The sequence below is a fragment of the Ostrinia furnacalis genome, unplaced genomic scaffold (assembly GCF_004193835.3).
Source record: "Ostrinia furnacalis isolate ACB-3 unplaced genomic scaffold, ASM419383v2 OfSCF6505, whole genome shotgun sequence".
Taxonomy (NCBI): domain Eukaryota; kingdom Metazoa; phylum Arthropoda; class Insecta; order Lepidoptera; family Crambidae; genus Ostrinia; species Ostrinia furnacalis.
In genome coordinates this window covers 13,049-30,120 of record NW_021136744.1, presented here as the reverse complement: position 1 = coordinate 30,120, position 17,072 = coordinate 13,049, and the positions used below count along the sequence as shown (strand labels likewise).

The 17,072-nt window shown below is 39.7% G+C and overlaps 2 protein-coding genes across 3 annotated transcripts; one reads left to right on the top strand and one right to left on the bottom strand.

Annotated features, from left to right (window-relative positions):
• The first annotated feature begins 391 nt into the window (after positions 1-391).
• On the top strand, positions 392-1,880 carry thoc6 (THO complex subunit 6). Its single transcript, XM_028317843.1, has 4 exons — positions 392-606; positions 717-1,106; positions 1,245-1,407; positions 1,495-1,880. Exons 1-4 carry the CDS (start codon positions 503-505, stop codon positions 1,813-1,815), a joined length of 978 nt encoding a protein of 325 aa, XP_028173644.1. The 5' UTR covers positions 392-502; the 3' UTR covers positions 1,816-1,880.
• An 8-nt stretch (positions 1,881-1,888) lies between these two features.
• On the bottom strand, positions 1,889-16,379 carry LOC114362429 (uncharacterized). Of its 2 annotated transcripts, none has more exons than XM_028317841.1 (5): positions 16,291-16,379; positions 5,534-5,613; positions 4,897-5,445; positions 3,261-3,481; positions 1,889-2,564 (listed from the first exon to the last, which is right to left on the bottom strand). In XM_028317841.1, the coding sequence occupies exons 1-5, from the start codon at positions 16,319-16,321 to the stop codon at positions 2,114-2,116; spliced, it is 1,332 nt and encodes a 443-aa protein (XP_028173642.1). In that variant the 5' UTR covers positions 16,322-16,379; the 3' UTR covers positions 1,889-2,113. The 2 variants fall into 2 exon arrangements, with proteins under 2 accessions (XP_028173642.1, XP_028173643.1); XM_028317842.1 differs by lacking the exon at positions 16,291-16,379 and adding an exon at positions 10,366-10,727 and having other exon boundaries at positions 1,890-2,564.
• Between the last annotated feature and the right edge of the window lie 693 nt (positions 16,380-17,072).

Below are 17,072 nucleotides of genomic sequence, written 5' to 3'. Positions count from 1 at the left end.
AATTGTTGGGGCCCGTCTTCGTGGATGAATCGATTTATAATCAAAAATGAATCTATTCAATTGAAAGTCAAGTAGAATCTGTTCTTGATTTTATTTTATTAATAACATCACTAGTGTCCAATGACGTCATGCTCGCTGACATATTTTATGAATGTAAATTTTTGCCTGCGGATATTTTGTGGATAAAATATTTTGAACCATTTCATTGCATTTCATTGATGAATTATAATAACGGAAATTAATTATTTTTTTAACTAATAGAATTATCAGTCAAAAGGCATTATAGAGCATAAAAAATATAGGCAAAAGTCATCACAAATTAAAGAGCTAGTTTGGCTAGAACCCAGAGCCCAGAGCCGTAAAAAATGGAATCAAACATTAAAAAAAATACGTCATTGTTGTTTGGGTTTGAGGTTATGTAGTTTGTTTACCATTATTTCTTGTGAATAGTAATAAATATTTTTTATTATTTGTACTTTCTGTGACTTCGATCTACATCAAAATGCTGGATAAAATATTATACAATACAATTCTCGGCCAAACATTTTCTCCTTGTGGGAAATATTTAGTCGCCGGCAATATCTATGGACAACTGGCAGTTTTTGAGTGAGTTTATTTTAGTCAATTTTAAAGAAAATAAGTGGAAAATAACTACAGAAAGCGAAAAATGTGGTGTGTATTCATATTCTAATGAAAATTTCTTGTTATTTTTTCAGTCTTGATCGAATATTGAATCCTGTAGTCGAATTGCTTACGACGGATTACAATCAGCCCAAACACATACATAGTCTTGATTCAGGCCATCATATATGCAGTTTAGCTACTACAGAAAAGTTTCTGATCGTTGGATCTGTTAATTTCATATATGGATGGGACTGGAAGGGTGTTTTGGGTGCAAAGCTGAGCAAACCATCATGGGTGATCAAAATACCGTCTCAGTCTGCGTTGGAACAGATAGATGTCAATAGCCTCTGGGTGTCTGACGATGAAGGGAAGCTGTATGCAGGTTGTGGCGATAATAAACTGTATGTTTTCAATCTGGAGGATGGACAGCAAACCTCAGTTATGACTGGACACACTGATTACATACACTCAGTTCATGGAAAGTGAGTATTAATACCTAAATCTTTACGTTTTACACCCTATGATCATTGATAATATCTTCAGTACTTATTCCTTTGTTAGGCATTTAGAAAAGAAACCTTTAAAGTAATTGTTATAGTAAATCAAAGTTTTATTTTTAGGAATAACCAGCTAGTCACTGCAGGGGAGGATGGTGATGTCCTCATATGGGATGTAAGAATGGGCAAGTCCCATAACAAGTTGAATCCCCACAGCAACAGTAAAGTCAGCCGTCCAGACATCGGCAAGTGGGTTGGTTCTGCAGCCCTAGGAGATGACTGGATTGTAAGCAATTTGTATTATCCTATTCTATTTCAATGATATAATATTTAGAATGATTTCTTGAACTTATCACACCTATATTTTTTCAAGGTTTGTGGTGGAGGCCCTCGCCTGTCTCTATGGCACCTACGCTCACTAGACGCCGTCACAGTATTCGACCTACCTGACCATGGCATCCATGTGTCCTACTTCCACGATGATTGTATAGTAGCAGGAGGCACAGCCAAGCATTTGTACCAGTTGAACTACTCCGGAGAAATCAAAGTTGAACTACCAGTATCGGCTACTACAGTCTATTCTGCAGTGTTGAGGACGAGCCCCAATAAAGTACTGGCTATCGCAGGCTCAAGCCCCGAAATCGATTTGTGCACAACATTCAACTACAGAGATCAAATATTACATTTTCGGTAAGTTAAAATAGTTGTTTTAGTAAATAAACTTATGTATAAGTTTGTAATAAAAGTCAGTTAAAACAATTATCAGTTTTTATTAACAATTTACACCTCTAATGTAGTCTTTGAAACTTTCTACACACACTACACACCTTGGCCATTAAAAAATAAGACCAAGTTATTTATTGTTAAATAATACTTTCATGGACTTGATTTTATTCATACTGATTGATGACATTCATGAATTATGTATCTTGATTAGTTGCAGTGGCCAAAGTGTGGATTTGAAGCTTTTATACACAATATTATACACACATTCAAATATAACCATGACCAGCAATGGCGGCCGGTATGAAACCCTGTGTGCCATCTTTCTTCCTAACATAGAACCACTCGGCGTCAACGTCCGATTCCACTGCGGTCCCTTGCACTAATATCACCACGTCTCCCTGCTGCACTGACAGAGTTCTGTTCAAGTCACTGCCCCTATAGTCACTGTTAACCACCAACAACGTTTGTCTTTTCACTTTTAGATTTTCTTTTTCGTGGACTCGGTCGATGTTGGAGCAGACGGATTTGGTCTTTAGGTATATGGTGTCAAAGTCCTTTTCAGCGCAGTTGTTGACGCGGCGCCGAGGACGGTAGTGCGACTCGGAGCGGGTGCGCCCGCGCAGTTGCTCCTTTTCTGTGTCCGTGAGGTTCCCGCACGGCCGCGGGTAGATGTCCGTGCTGCTCTCCCAGCAAGGCGTCTTCTTTTGGGGCGATGACCTGAAAAAGACGAATTTTTCGATCAATTTTAACTGTCATTATCTACCGAATTGCTAAAACCAAGTGGCAGTGGGCGGGGCACATAGCTCGTAGAGACGATGGCCGTTGGGGCAGAAAAGTTCTCCTACTAGGTGGACCGACGATCTCGTAAAGGTCGCGGGAAGAGCCTGGATGCGGGCAGCGCAGGACCGTGCATTGTGGAAAACTTTGGAGGAGGCCTTTGTCCAGCAGTGGACGTCCGTCATTTGGCTGAAACGACCGAACGAACGAACGATCTACCGACTAAGGTATATTTTCATAGGGAACCCTGAGGAACCCTATGAAAACAAATTCGCGTAAATTTTACGTTTTACGCCGTAATAGGTACGTCTGTCTATATTTCAATCCATACCAAAATAGTCCAACTACATATATTATTTACCATTTCAAAAGCAAAATGCACTTGCATATTTATCGATCTAAACCAATTTTAAATATTGGTCNTATTGGTTATATCTCTCTGTGTAATACGAATCGAATTGAAACCACTTTACGGAGCGACCTTTAATTATTCCTGAGTATACAATGTAGGCAAGTTTATGTTCATTATAGGTATCGCCGCCCCTTGAGTGTTTGCGTATACTGTCATCTCTCATCCTTAAGAATAGATATGCTTCCTGATTGTTACTGAATTACTAACTTTGTAATTAAACGTACCTGTTAGGCAAAATCCCTAGCGGCAGGCATGCGTTATACATGACGTATCCTTCGTCCCCATGCGGCGTCTGCACATATAGCCACTGCTGGTTCTTGAACACAGCATTGACGACAGTCCCGAGGGGCAAAGTTAACTCCCTTTGGGAGTCCTTTTGCGTCTGGTAAAGAGTTGTAGGGTACGCCACCACCACCGGAATGTTGCCCGGCCGGTCTATCGAGGCCTATAAATGGCAGTTAGGTAATTGATTAATGTATGCACGATACTTGGTAGTAAAGTACTTAATGCACTAAGATAGACTTGGTCAAACGCTTTATAGAAATCGAAACTTAATGACCCTCATAAAAAGTTTTTAATTGTATCGAACGTGAATGAGCTTTATTCGCGGCAAGTTAATTATGGCATGCACACTGTGTGAGTCTCCAGAATAAAAATAGCCAATGTAATCCATGAAGCGATCTAATTTCCATTCAAAACCACAGGTAAAAGAGTAATAAATATTCAAGCTTAATGTTTCAGATTTATGACACGGAGGAACTCAGTTCATAAATTATTTCTCAAATGACACATTACATTTCACACTCAATAAATTATAAATGTTCAAAGGTCGGAAACGAACAACTGCAACGTATATGAACCTATAGTCTCCCATTAAATTTAACATTACGAGTCGAATGGTCCTGCGCAATGGGGATGTTGCCTGGGTCAAAAAGCAAGAGTTTTAATTAGTCCGTCAGTTAACTTATCAAAAAATACTCTACACGTATTTTTCACTTTTTCAAACTAATGAAAATTTAAAGAGATAAAGCGCCCCAAAGTTCATAAGAAGAGGCCCGTGACGTCAACGCTTGCTTAAAAATGCCGCACGTTGTGACGTCGTGCGCAACTTCAACGCACCATAACTATGTAATTATTTGTTAGATTGACAAATAAAATTATATGTGTCCAATATTTTTTGATATTAAACATTACGGACTAAAAAAATTTTTTTAGGCAACTAGCCTATTAACACCGTAACGCTTAACCTCACCAAGATATATTGTTGTTTTAAATAAACTGCATTGATGAATGGACCCGTCCACTTTAAGATTAACGTTAAGCCGCCGACGACACCAAAATAGGCCAAAAGAACATAACAATACGGATTATTATCCCGAAGATAATGCCCGGTAATCGTCCGTTCCGAAGCCCAAAGCGAAACTCTTTATTAAACGTTCCCAAAGATTTCGAAAATGACGAGCAATTTGTGCCTTGTCCAATTTTGCGCCAATTTCGCGGCCTACAATGTTCAATACTCGCTCGGGATACGCACAAAAAACAGATTGTATACCATAATGTCATAATAACATTGCAGAAATGAGTAATGAGCGAGATTTACAAGTGCATTTAAATTCTTTTGTACGGAGAGCCCGTTAATACTCGATATAATGCGCCGAAGGATGATGAATTACTTTTTTCGTAAATTAAAACAGGTTACACAATACATTCTTAATTATTTCTGGCTTTAAGAGTCCGTTCAAATTTCATGGTGCAGCTATTGACCCGTCAATTACTTTAATTTTACATTATTATTTTTAACACTTGCATTAGTGAATGATTTGATTACAAAAACATGCAATTATAAGTCAGAAAGCTCACCTCGCTTAAGAAGCTGTCCAAATCTCTTATATCGTAGCCGAACTTACTGCTCTTCTTCTTCCTTCTATGCCGATGCCGGTGCTTCTTCCTTGTGTACTCCTCGGTAGCCACACTAGTGTCATCAGAAAAAGTGTCCTGACCATTCACAAACTCTTCGCACGCACTCCTAAACTTCAAATTATGATAGTACTCATTGCGTCCCACGACTCTGTCTTTCACATCTCTATACTTGCACTTTCGATAACGTTCGTTTTCATTGAACTTCTGATTATGACGTTGATGCCGATCGACGTTATTGCTGTTTGTTTTTCTCGTCTTGTCTTCATTTTGCAGTTTATCTAGCGGTAATTTCGTGCTCTCCAAGTTTTCCTTGAGCACCCACGTCAGCGATATCTTGGACTTGTGCCGGTGCGCCAGGGGCGTGGAGTGCCACAGCCCCATGTCTTTGATTTCCGCGTACTCGACCTCCGATTCCTGACTTTCATCTGCTCGTGGCGCGATTTTACAGTTCGCCAACAAGTCTAAGACTTCGCACGCTGGCGCACTAACCTGAAACAGGTACACAAATATTTATTCGGCTTTTTGTTTAATTAATCGCGACACAGTTGATGATAATTAATATCAATTAACGACGTACCGGATCGTTAAACTCCCGATGGCGCTCTCCTTGGTCATCACTCTCGCGGTACGGCGGCGGTGACTCCTTAAACGAGATCTCTGCAAACGAAATGCGTCCGATTAATCATAAATTAAATTACAATCGATCGTAACTCCTCGGCGGATGCAATTAATACGGGTGTTATTACCACAGTCAGCTGAGCGGATTATTGGGCATAAATAATAAAGGCGCAGTCAAAACAATGAGAGTGGGCGCGCGAGTGGTGTGTGGAACAATGCAGTCCTGAGGGTACGCGCGCTGCCGTGGACGCGGGTGGCGGGTGCGGCTTCCGAGCCGAGCGGAGTGGTGTCCGCCCACCGTGCGCGGCCTCGCGCCCAGCACTGCCCTCGCTGATACACTATCGCCGAGACCCTCCGCCAAACCCCGCGCATTCTCACGGCTGCGCGGGCGCCGTACGCTACGCGCCCCGGCCGCGGCCACACGATCCGCAGCCTTCGGTCACGAACAGGCTTCATTATGCATTCTCTAATGAATACTACTTGTGTGTTTTTATAAGATACGAGTATTTGTCAATGAACCACTATTACGAGGCTCTAAACTTTCAGCTCATTTATAGAACATAACGTTTATCATTTAATTTACTATTTGTACCCACTTGTATGAATTGAAGCTAGACGTCATCCAGATATTGTATTAAATAACATTTAATAAAGCTGGTCCTAAAATACTTCCTTGTTGGAGCGCTTTTAAAATGTGCTAATAATTTAGGAATAGATACTGTCTTAGTTTCTAAAGCACGTTCGTTAGCTCGTAATAAAGACTAAATAAATTACATAATAATACACTTTGTAGATTTTTGTCGGGCGTTCGCATAACCGAGCCACGATACTGTAAATCTCTTCGTCACGAATCTGTAATTAGCTGCTAAGCGCAAAACAATGCGTTCTAAACGGCGGGCAGACGTTTTAACACTTCTCACGCTTTTAAATTAGTTGTTCGGTGTTTCGACACCTGTGTTTGTTTTTCGTTAGCTTAATAACAAAAGTACATTCTAACGCATTGTGTGATCAGTGAGACAACAACTTTGTTGTTAACTGGACTTTTGTTGACAGCCAGGTTGCCTGCTTTGGAAATTGTTCAGGTAGTACTTAATTATGTTACGGTTAGTTAAAACTTATCATGAACTCTACATTAATCATGATAATCGTTTATTTGGATAGCGGTGTAGGCAATAGCTTACTGTAAATAAATTATATTCGCCAGTATGAACAATGCTTTTCCTTGATTAAATTCTTCTATCCCTGTTTACTCTGCTAGTCTCTCCCATGTACACTCCAAGAACATTTTGACTAACAGATACTTACGTTTTAGTAGTAAACCTCAACAGCATTCAATCTTCCTAGCAATTTACGGCAACATGCAAGGTTTCCTTTCTCTGTGTTTCAATTACGTTACCAGCACTGACGTACGAAATATCTGCGGGTACGCGCTCTTCAACGCGCGTTATAATGACCAGTATGCGCCGCGCCAGTAGATTCTCACTGCGAACTTATTCTCTTTCTTTAGTTATTTACGTAACTGCGTAATTAAGTTGTTTGTTTCAATCGAGGCTTTATTCATAGAATTAATAATATTTGATCTTCTAAGCGCAACTCGAAAAAAGTTTTTGGCTGCTGTTTTTAAGCCGAAATTATTGACAGTTGTTCTGTACCATGGACTTTCCCTATCAGATCAACAACAACAATTTAGAACGACAATAATGACAAAATCATCTCGATTAAGTTAGTCTTGGTCAGTTAATTAGTTCGGCATTGGTAACTGTTCTGAGATTTCAAAGCTGGTCCCATTGAAACCTCAGCTTTTCAATGCACTTTGGTGTTAAATGTGAATTATGTTGGCAATGTATGCTTGCATGTGCTAGACTTGGTGCAGTTGGAGTGCCTCCCTTTTACTTATTATTAGAGTGGAATGTTCCTTTTTTATACATCCAAAAAACCGCGAATTATCAACGCACATAACCTCAAGGGTCCCCCGAACTTTATACGCCGGGTTTATGGGTAACAAATTAGGATTATATGGATCAATAAAATAAAAATCCGGTTTAAAATTTTGTTTGTTCAGATAACTTGTGTCAGCTCGAATTATGTTAATGTATCCCCAATAATTTATTTTATGATGGTGAGAGTAATTCAGCGGATGGTAAAATTGGCAAACACGACGAAAGTTTCGCAGCTCAACAAAAGTAATCATTTACTTTTTATTGACTCAATCTTGCGATTTAAACTTATTCAATATTGATCATCATCCATCCAGTGGGTCTAGACAAAGTGCACAATAAAATCGCAAACCAGTCGAAAAGTGGTCGAAAGTTTTTTTGACGGATTCAAAAAGTGCAACATGTCTAGGGGGGCTGATAGCTTGCCTACTGATTTCAGTTAAATAAGTTAGCACTGTTAGCTGATGCATTCAATTTAATTCGTACACATCTTTTTATAGTTCAGTTGCCTAGTCCCAGACTTAGTAGATAGAGCTTGTAAACCCAGAGACATGGTCTCGGAGTAGCATACGCGTACTAATTAGCTCATCAGCAGCCATCTTTATGTTCCGAAATGGCTGATTAGGTTTAGAAAGTGAACATTTAGAAACACTTGCAAGTGCAACCGCACTGTTGTCTACCAACCAACCCAAATCTAAATGGAAATTAATGATAATTCGATTCCAATTCCCTGATTGTCGCCGACCGAACCACTGCGATGCGATTTGATCATTTGATACAAATAATTTTATATTGTGTCCATGCGCATATGGTCTGTTCACTGGTGCATACCTATTTCAGAAATGTATTGTTAAGTTTTCCAATCTCTAGGCCCGTAAAGATACAAATTATAGCTTCGAAAGTATTAGTTTGTTTATCTAGATTCTCGTAACATGTGTAGCGTCAGTTTTATTCTTTATTTATGAACCCAGACAACATTTAGTATTTTGTACATTCCTCAAAATTGGAAAGTGCGACGGTTGCGGCTCGTGTCGCGATCACAGTTTGTCTGCGCCTGCGTCTTATTTTACGTCGTTATTGCTCTTTTAATTAAGTTTATTGCTATGCATTGGTTGTGTCGTTATTGTTACAGTTACTTCGGTTGCAGACAGTTTCTTATGAACCTGTAGCCTTAAGCAATTGACGGCTCTATATCCCGATGACGATTGCTCTCCCAATCAGGATTATAAATTCTATTACACTACCGAACGCAAATTTATTAGTTATTGCATATTGAATTATTGACTTATCTATGTAAACAGTTATTCATCAGTAAAGATATCTGACAATGACTATCCGGGGCCGATTCTCACGCTATAGCTGTTGTTCTTGTAGCGTGTGCCGCCTACGCGCGAATTAGGTGCATTTCTATGTCTTTCTGCATTTATACACAATAGTTAATCAATACGAATTTAGTTTGAGACGAAGTCTCATAAAAACGAAGAACAATAAATTTTTCGCAAACTCGCCTTTTTTGGTTTTGATATATGCACACTTGGTATAAAGAACGCATCCCAAAAGCTCGGGTTGTGTTACATTCCATTTCACATATCTATCATCCATAAATTAGCCATGAAAATGGAAGACAACGGATAACCGAACTCACGAGCATATCGCTATGGTGGGAATGTATCGCGAGTAGGGTGACCAGGCGGTAGGGCATTCCCTTCTTATCAGAACAACCGTCAAAATATCGGATAAGCGACTAAAATTAGTTTACATGATACAGATTACTGATATTCTTTAGCTAGAAAACCGGTACTTTGACCGTAGAGAAAATTGGGGTAAAAGATTTTGAAAAATGTGGTCTGGCTTTTTTATTGTCACCAGCCTACCCTACAGGCGGAATGCGCCCCGCGACACGATCCGCCCAAAACGTGCGTACGCGCGTCGCACCGTGACAGGGAAGCTATGCGCACGCATACCCATTGTTGGCCCACGAAATGCGTGATTTTTCAAATTCCTCAAAGATTTCTGATTTGGATGATGAAGAGCACAGGTGTTACTCCACGAATTCCTTAACCCTTTATGTTGGGGTTTGATTTTTCAACCATAAGACAAGCTCGCAAGGTTCACTGTACAGTGGCCATAGACCCTCAGATTGCTGAAAATGGTTTAAATCTGCCATGGAATTTTTGAAGGTCTTCTGACGAAAATATAATTTACACTCATAAACAGAATGCATATTAAAATTTTGCACTTTTGATTCTATAACACTTTGTTATTGACCCGTTTAGGGTTTCTACTATAATAGACAGGGATTCCCAAACTGCACGACTTTTTTTTACCAAAATAAGCTACATGTTTATGACTGATAGAGTTTCATATCTACATACATTTCAAGATGTGCGATCTTTCTTTTGATACGAAATCCACGTGTGGGGAGCCGCGGGCAAATACTAAGTCCTCTATAAAATGTTTCATAATAAATAGACATAAATTATTTGTTCCTTTTTTATTTAATACTTAAACTTTGAACTAGTGATCAGTTTAAGCGTGTTATTACGAAGATCACTATCGATAACTCATTATGTTGGAATATTTTTAGAAACGCCCCCCACGCAGCTTAGGATATAGGTGGTACCTAATAATTATCGACTTATTGTGATACAGCCTCACTCCTACGAAATTACAATCTCTTGAGAATTTTCGCTCCCGTTTTTTACCAACTTACTGATCATAACAGATTTTAATTGATGCAAATTGTAAATAATACGAAACGATGAGAAAATCCAATGCACGCTGTAGCTTTTTTGCATTACACCGTTTATTTAACACAAACAAATGAACTGAAATTAGCAACCACCAGACTCACAGATGCGGGCAGGAATCAGTTTGGTAGAGCGGGAACAAAATTAAGGTAAGTGGCAAGTGCAGGCTCCGTAGGCAACCGATAATTGCACCGTGAGAACACTGCGCGCGCGCGTAACACACAACACAAACTCCCGCGATTTTGGTTCGGCTTTGGCCATAGTGAAAGTTATTTTGGGCGTAGTAGCCGTAATATACTGCCAATATGATTATGGTAATCCAGCTCGACGTAACAATATGCCAATCAATGACTCTTGCTTTTCAGATAATCATAGCTCACGTCTATAATTTAATGGAGAATAATGTGCGCCACGTTCAGAATCGCGGGTTGTTTAGAATCGTGAGTATTAAAATGAATTATAAATGCAATTTAATTCCAGAAAGCCATTCAAGAAAGGTCGGCATTTAAGTCTAGATTAACCTACAGTATATTTGCCCTGACAAGTAATGCATCTTTAATGCAACTAGTCATTAGGCATTGGTCTGCCGACCATACTTCCCCTATGCGGCGGGCGGGCCGCGGTCTCGCACCCGACTCGCACGCAGCAATCGGCGAAAAGGCGAAATTGCGCGGGCGCATTACGTCGAGTGTCGGCGTCGGGTCCCGACTCGCGCACTCACGAGCACATTTTTGAATAATAAACGAAAATTCACAATGATTCTCGCATACTTTACCGAGAAAATGTAGAGATTATATTTTTGCCTTCACTTCCTCAATCATAGGATCGCGATCGCTATGATGTTGATGGCAGTGTTTGCATCCAACGATACCATTCAACAATGTTTTATCTCAGTGGTAGACAATACGTATTCTTCCTGGTAGAGTCTTTTAGATTGTTTGCAGAGTCAGTCGTTTCATGATCACTTCAATAACGTATCCATTCCATACATTTCAATTCCTTTTATTATTACTCGTTCGTGTCTCCTTCTTTCCATTTCATCTCAGGTCGTAGGTTTCCTTTGAACTCTTGGGTCTTGCATTTGATACATAACCAACAGGTTTCTAATCAGTCTGGGCGCGCATGGCGAATGATTTGCATTCGATAATGAGTCTGCATTATCAACAATAAAAAGCGAATTTAGTCTCAGGTCAGTGGAGCGCTTTCCTAACGCGACAAAACACACTGTGACCAATCAATAATCGCAAACGTCTCGCGATTCGTCGCGGCCACCCGAGCGTCATGGTGACATCTCTAGAAAATGGGTGAGAGACGTGCGGAATCCGCGCCTCGATTATGGAAGCTGGAAATAGCATGTACCACAAAGAAATTTGAAATTGCTTTGGGTAATAAATCGTTAAAATGCCTTCGACATCGTCGCGTGTATGCTTTTGGCTGCGTTTAAGCGGATATTACCTAGAACTTCATGAAAGAAAATTTCTTCAACATGCTCCAAATATTGAAATTCCACCAATCACAAGCTTGTGGTTTCATAGAACACGGGACTGAAATGTCATTTTCAGAAACTTAATTTATTAGCTTTTTCCCTTCCTTATAGTATCGCTCTTGTTTCTACAAGGGTGAATCTCAAGACCCTGAAATGTGTAATTATTCTCAAATAACACCATACCCATGTTTTACTTGCCTACCTTCAATTTGCGATGCTCATCGATGGGACATGCTCGGGGAGATGTCGCTTCCACTTTGCGCTATTTCACTGACCGCCTCAATCGCGTAGGATTACAAAATCTGCAACTTGCAAAGTTTATCTTAGAGCGAATGCAATTTGAGAAGAATGTTAACTTGGACGGGCATCATTACAATCAAATGCTCTGTCATTCCTTTGTGCACGTCGCTTGCAAATGAAAGCAACTTTGTAGTAAATGTAGAGTTTTGATGAGATGTCATCAAAGAAAGGCGAATTTTTAACCTTTTCTATCAGTTGAATAAATTCTTCAGTATTTAAATTCTTTTGTTAATCGTTGCTATTAAGTTGCGAATATTTTTTTTAATTTACTCGTATTTCATTTTAAAACTTTTTATCTACATCACACCAAGTCATGTAACTAGGCACATGTTTTAGCTCTTGATTTGATCTTGCCGAAAGGAAATGCAATCCAATAAAATCGTATGGTATGCAGTCAAGTACAGCTACCTACCCACTCGAGAACAGCAACATATGCCAAAGAAAGAATTTATTAAGAACTAGCTGTCCCGGCGAACTTCGTACCGCCTTAGCGTAGAGATTTTCTTAATATTTTTTTCCGTAAGAACCATCCTTGGACTTCCACAAACATTTAAAAAAAAGAATTATCGAAATCGGTTCAGCCGTTCACACGTGATGCCGTGACAACGCGAAACGGGTTTCATTTTTATATATATAGATTCAAAAACCATAAAGATAATTTATTTTATGATAGTGCATGAAAAGCCATAAGAAATTCCATGTATTTTCACGGATAAGGATATAAATGTATGCAGCGAAAGTTTTGTGGAGACAAGTAACAAGGAAACACAATAAAGACAAAAATGCTTGCATATCTGCATATATTGGCGGTGCTGACCCAGCGGGGCCAACGGAATCGGTAGAGTACCGAAATTGTTTTATTCTCACATACCCGCGTAATGTATGTATGTGCTTTATCTCAAAAAGTTTAATTATTACATCTGTGCGAGGCCGAGAACGTATCATTAACAATTCGACGCAGGCGATGGTATCACAAAAGCGCGATCATCGCTCGCTGGCTGCTTTTCGGTGCCCACGAAGGTATTCCATTGGCATTCGGGAAACCGATTAAAATTTAACAAAAAAGAGCTTTACGTACAGTAATTTAAGGTCAAGAGGGAGCGTGATCTCGCCGGTGAATAAAAATTATTTATTTGCGTGGGGCGCGGCAATTAGGGGGGCGGGCCTCGTCTGCGCGCCGACCTCTAACCTGCGCCCGCGCCGCCCGTGGACACTCGCCCTGTCATGGTGACGGCCCAACTGAACAATTTCGAAATTGCAACGCCTCAGCTCTCGGGCACGACCTCACCTACTTTTGTGTAATCTGTAAATTTTTAAATGGTTTCTGAGAACAACCTTTCAGATGGTATGTAATCTTGTTCTGAAGAAATGTAGAGAGGCGGTGAAACCTTTGCGCTACATTGTAACGTCTGATTAATCCCAGTATCGAGGTATTTTCGTGAAAAAACATTAACTACAAGACGTATAAGTAGGCATAAATGCCCGACTTTAATTTGAAACATAACAAAAACAAAGAAAAACTAGCGACTTTACAAGCATTTTATCATACGCTCAGCGAAACTAATGAAGGTTTAAGAAGCATGACGTGTAACCCTTAAGTTTTTTCACGGGAATCAGTCATACCTGGCTGATAAAGCTGCGTAGTAAACATTATCAAAATACTTGTCTGTCACGTAACATTTTTGAATTCTCTAACACTGCGATCAGCACATATACCACCATTACACCGACGCAGCTGTCCAGAATCCAGACTCCAAAGGCTGGATTCTAAGACAGGTACGTATATCACCGGCGACTATGGCTCATTTTATTATTACTGACCATAGAGATGCAATTACGATACACGGCATCGATCGGCGCGTACACACGCACGCACCGACGAAAACTGGGCGGGCCGAGTAGGAATTAGCCGACTCTAGCTGTATCCGATGCTTCATTCCAGGGTTTCTCAAAGTAGTAAACGCAGCACCACTCAGTAAGGATAACACACAATGTTTTATACAGTCGATAAAGTAGGGTAGTTTTCTACTTCCGAGCTGAAAACCAGTGGAACTTTTAACTGGAAAAATCTCGTGACTTTCCTACATTTCCATTTTTGTTAAATCGTGACTATGATAGAAAACAACACCTATTTTATCAGCTTTTTCGGAAGGACAGCTAATATCTAGCTTGAAGCCGCCTACTTTAGCAGCATCAATAAAAGCACGTAAGCGAAAAGGACTCTCAACCTCTATATTTTTACAATAAAAAAGTTTTCCTATAGTTTTGTATTCTATAATTTGACTATCAAAATCAATACTAATTTAAATGTTACATTAATTAATTCATTACATACGTGGGGTCACGACTACCTGATTGCTTTTATTACGGTGTGTTCGTGCAGCTACCGGAGCAGCTGCAGGCAAATTTTATTTTATTGTTACCGCTTGCCATGCATGCAAGTCATGTGAACGGATTAACCTTTATTATTCTACAGATTTTTGTTGAGTTTGTATTGGAAGAACGCGGACAATATATTTATCTGGATGAAATAAATAAGCTCAAAGCTCTGACTGAACCTCGGTTGTTTGTTGTGTATGAGGTTGTGTATAACCAGTATTTTGTATGGAATTTGACCGACTTTTGACGTTTGATAAAGAAAAAGTAAGATGGTGCACCCCAGGGTAGTATTGTTGTTGCAGTCTCCAAAATTCTTATTATTTGGGGGTACGCGTTGAAGTTTGAGAATCCCTGCTTCACTCCTTTTGCTCTCAAACTAGCCATGACCATGAAGACGATTAATTTACGCGATACTACGCCGATTTAATAAACAAGTAAGAATTATGCAAGCGCGGGCGCAAGTCGTCGAACTGAGTAATTGATTGCAGGGTTCATAAAAAGTAATGCGCTCGTCATGAGCAAGCCATTTTGTTTTTTTAAGAATAGGGTATGAGCGAAACGTGTAAGTACGCTATCTTGCTCTGCTTATCTTAATCTTGACGCGGAACTAACAAAGGTTCTACTTCAGCAACTGGGTAACTGTTATTCGTAACAACACAATAGATATATCACGAATTCATGATCATGAAACATTTTGTCTTCAGCGAAATTCCAAATTCTACGGACCACTGCATGAGTTTAGGAAATCTGGCTTAATCTCTCGACCAGGAAGGCTGTTGAATGCATTTTATATCTCTATCTGCATAGTGATAAGAACAATGAAATAGCCAAATGGGAAGTTTTCGAACTCACAAACTGGACATGATTCTGAAGATCAATATTGCGCTCTTGTCGGAAATTGAACTCGGGCCTTTTCGGTGCAGAACACCAGAACAATTCCATATTAACAAGATTTCAGTAATTATGAGCGTATCTAGCTAGACTAGACTATTTACTGAAACATTCCATCCATCTCTGACCTTTTAAAGCTTTAAAAACATTGGCGCATCTTTATTGTTTTTGCCAAGTTAATGTGAAACAAATACTATAATTACATGACTAACAAAGAATTGTGGTAATCGTCCCACAGCCATCCAAATCCAAAGTCACCGCTACACGATCTTATATGGGCGGGTGACCAGCGTGAGTCAGAGGTCCTACCACACCAAACGAGGTCGATATAATCTTTGCTCGTCTCTCTTACTCATTACGAGACGATGTTGCCAATGAAAGAGATGGAGCCTTAGGCCCTCAGCCCAACGCTGAAATCGTTTTGCGGATTACGCCCACGGATCACACGCATGCCAAATAAGACGCTTAGACCTAATTGGCCAAACAATTACCAAATTAGATAACTTCCATGAATTTGTTGAATTGTAAGTTACTTAAATAATATTGCTTGCAGTAAGTAGCTTAGATACCAATGGATCCTTGTTCTCCCTCTTCTTCATTCGAAGTAGTGGCAGATAGATGAGCACAATTTTAAGACGAGGTCTTTAATTAGGTAGTACCTAAGTATTAGTTATGTTTTATGTGGAATCTCAGAGTTCTTTTAAGAAAGTTAAAACCGTAATAATTATTGCCATAAATTATGCAGCGGCAATGTGCGGCGAATACAAAAGGATTTTAATATTTCAGGAAGTTCACGTCAATTTATGCCCAAGAATCTCAGTTGAAAACGCACGCTAATTTCCATGTGCCTCTTCCTAATCTGCTCGCGTGCCAAAATATTGCATTTGTCGAGACAATCACCCTTATCGAATCAATCAGCAAAAGCACCAGTCGAATTTGGACCTTAAACAATAAAAATAAGGATTCCACTTACTCTCTTTGAATCTCCTGAAGATCCTCTTCATCCCGCCAATCCAAATAGACAGGTATTCCGTGGCACGCGCCCGCGCAGCTAATGCACCGCCCGCGATAACACAGGCCGGCGCCGTCACGGCTGGCTGCGCCGGACGGTAGCGTCCCGGGGTGGATAAACTCCGTTTGACAATATGTGTCCCGGTAGGGTTACCACGCTTGAGAGAAATTAAAATACTCGGGGTCCGTGCCGATTTTGATGCACAAAAAAATTTTGCTGCGAATGTGAAAATCAATGAGGCTGATTTTGCAGTAGATACTTTTCGAATTTTCTTGTCTGCATCAAAAGAACCTAAAGAATGAGCATCAAGAAACATCATATGGCACAAAACAAACAGTAAGACACCAGTTCCGACTTAGCTGGGCACATGGAAGCCAATTATGTGCAGAAAAGCTCTGTTATCCATCCTTATGGTTCCGTAACTAATTTGCTCAATAAACCTATCGCTCAGCAATTCTAGACAAAAGAAATTGTTAAGACACTAATTGGAACTAATGAGTACTGAAACGTTAACTAGCTTGTTATAAAGAACTACATATGTTCAATTTATTAAATTACAGTCGCATGATGCCATAACAGACGTGTTAATAAAAAGCAATATCTGCTATAATAGTAGGTAAGTACCTACGATCTTGTTATTTTTAACATCTAATAGGCATGACATTGCATAAATTGCATTGTATTTTTGCATTAAAATCCGGCTGTCCATTTTATTGGAGCTATGAGAACTTCCATAAAAAAAC

Bases quoted from the DNA above. Each gene is read 5' to 3' on its own strand.
- thoc6 (XM_028317843.1), top strand. From the start codon at position 503: ATGCTGGATAAAATATTATACAATACAATTCTCGGCCAAACATTTTCT. The intron at 1,107-1,244 runs GTGAGTATTAAT...TTTTATTTTTAG, and splicing joins ATACACTCAGTTCATGGAAA to GAATAACCAGCTAGTCACTG. The intron at 1,408-1,494 runs GTAAGCAATTTG...TATTTTTTCAAG, and splicing joins CCCTAGGAGATGACTGGATT to GTTTGTGGTGGAGGCCCTCG.
- LOC114362429 (XM_028317841.1), bottom strand. From the start codon at position 16,321: ATGAAGAGGATCTTCAGGAGATTCAAAGAGA. The intron at 5,614-16,290 runs GTAAGTGGAATC...TTTCGTTTGCAG, and splicing joins CTTCAGGAGATTCAAAGAGA to AGATCTCGTTTAAGGAGTCA. The intron at 2,565-3,260 runs GTACGTTTAATT...CGTCTTTTTCAG, and splicing joins CTAGGGATTTTGCCTAACAG to GTCATCGCCCCAAAAGAAGA.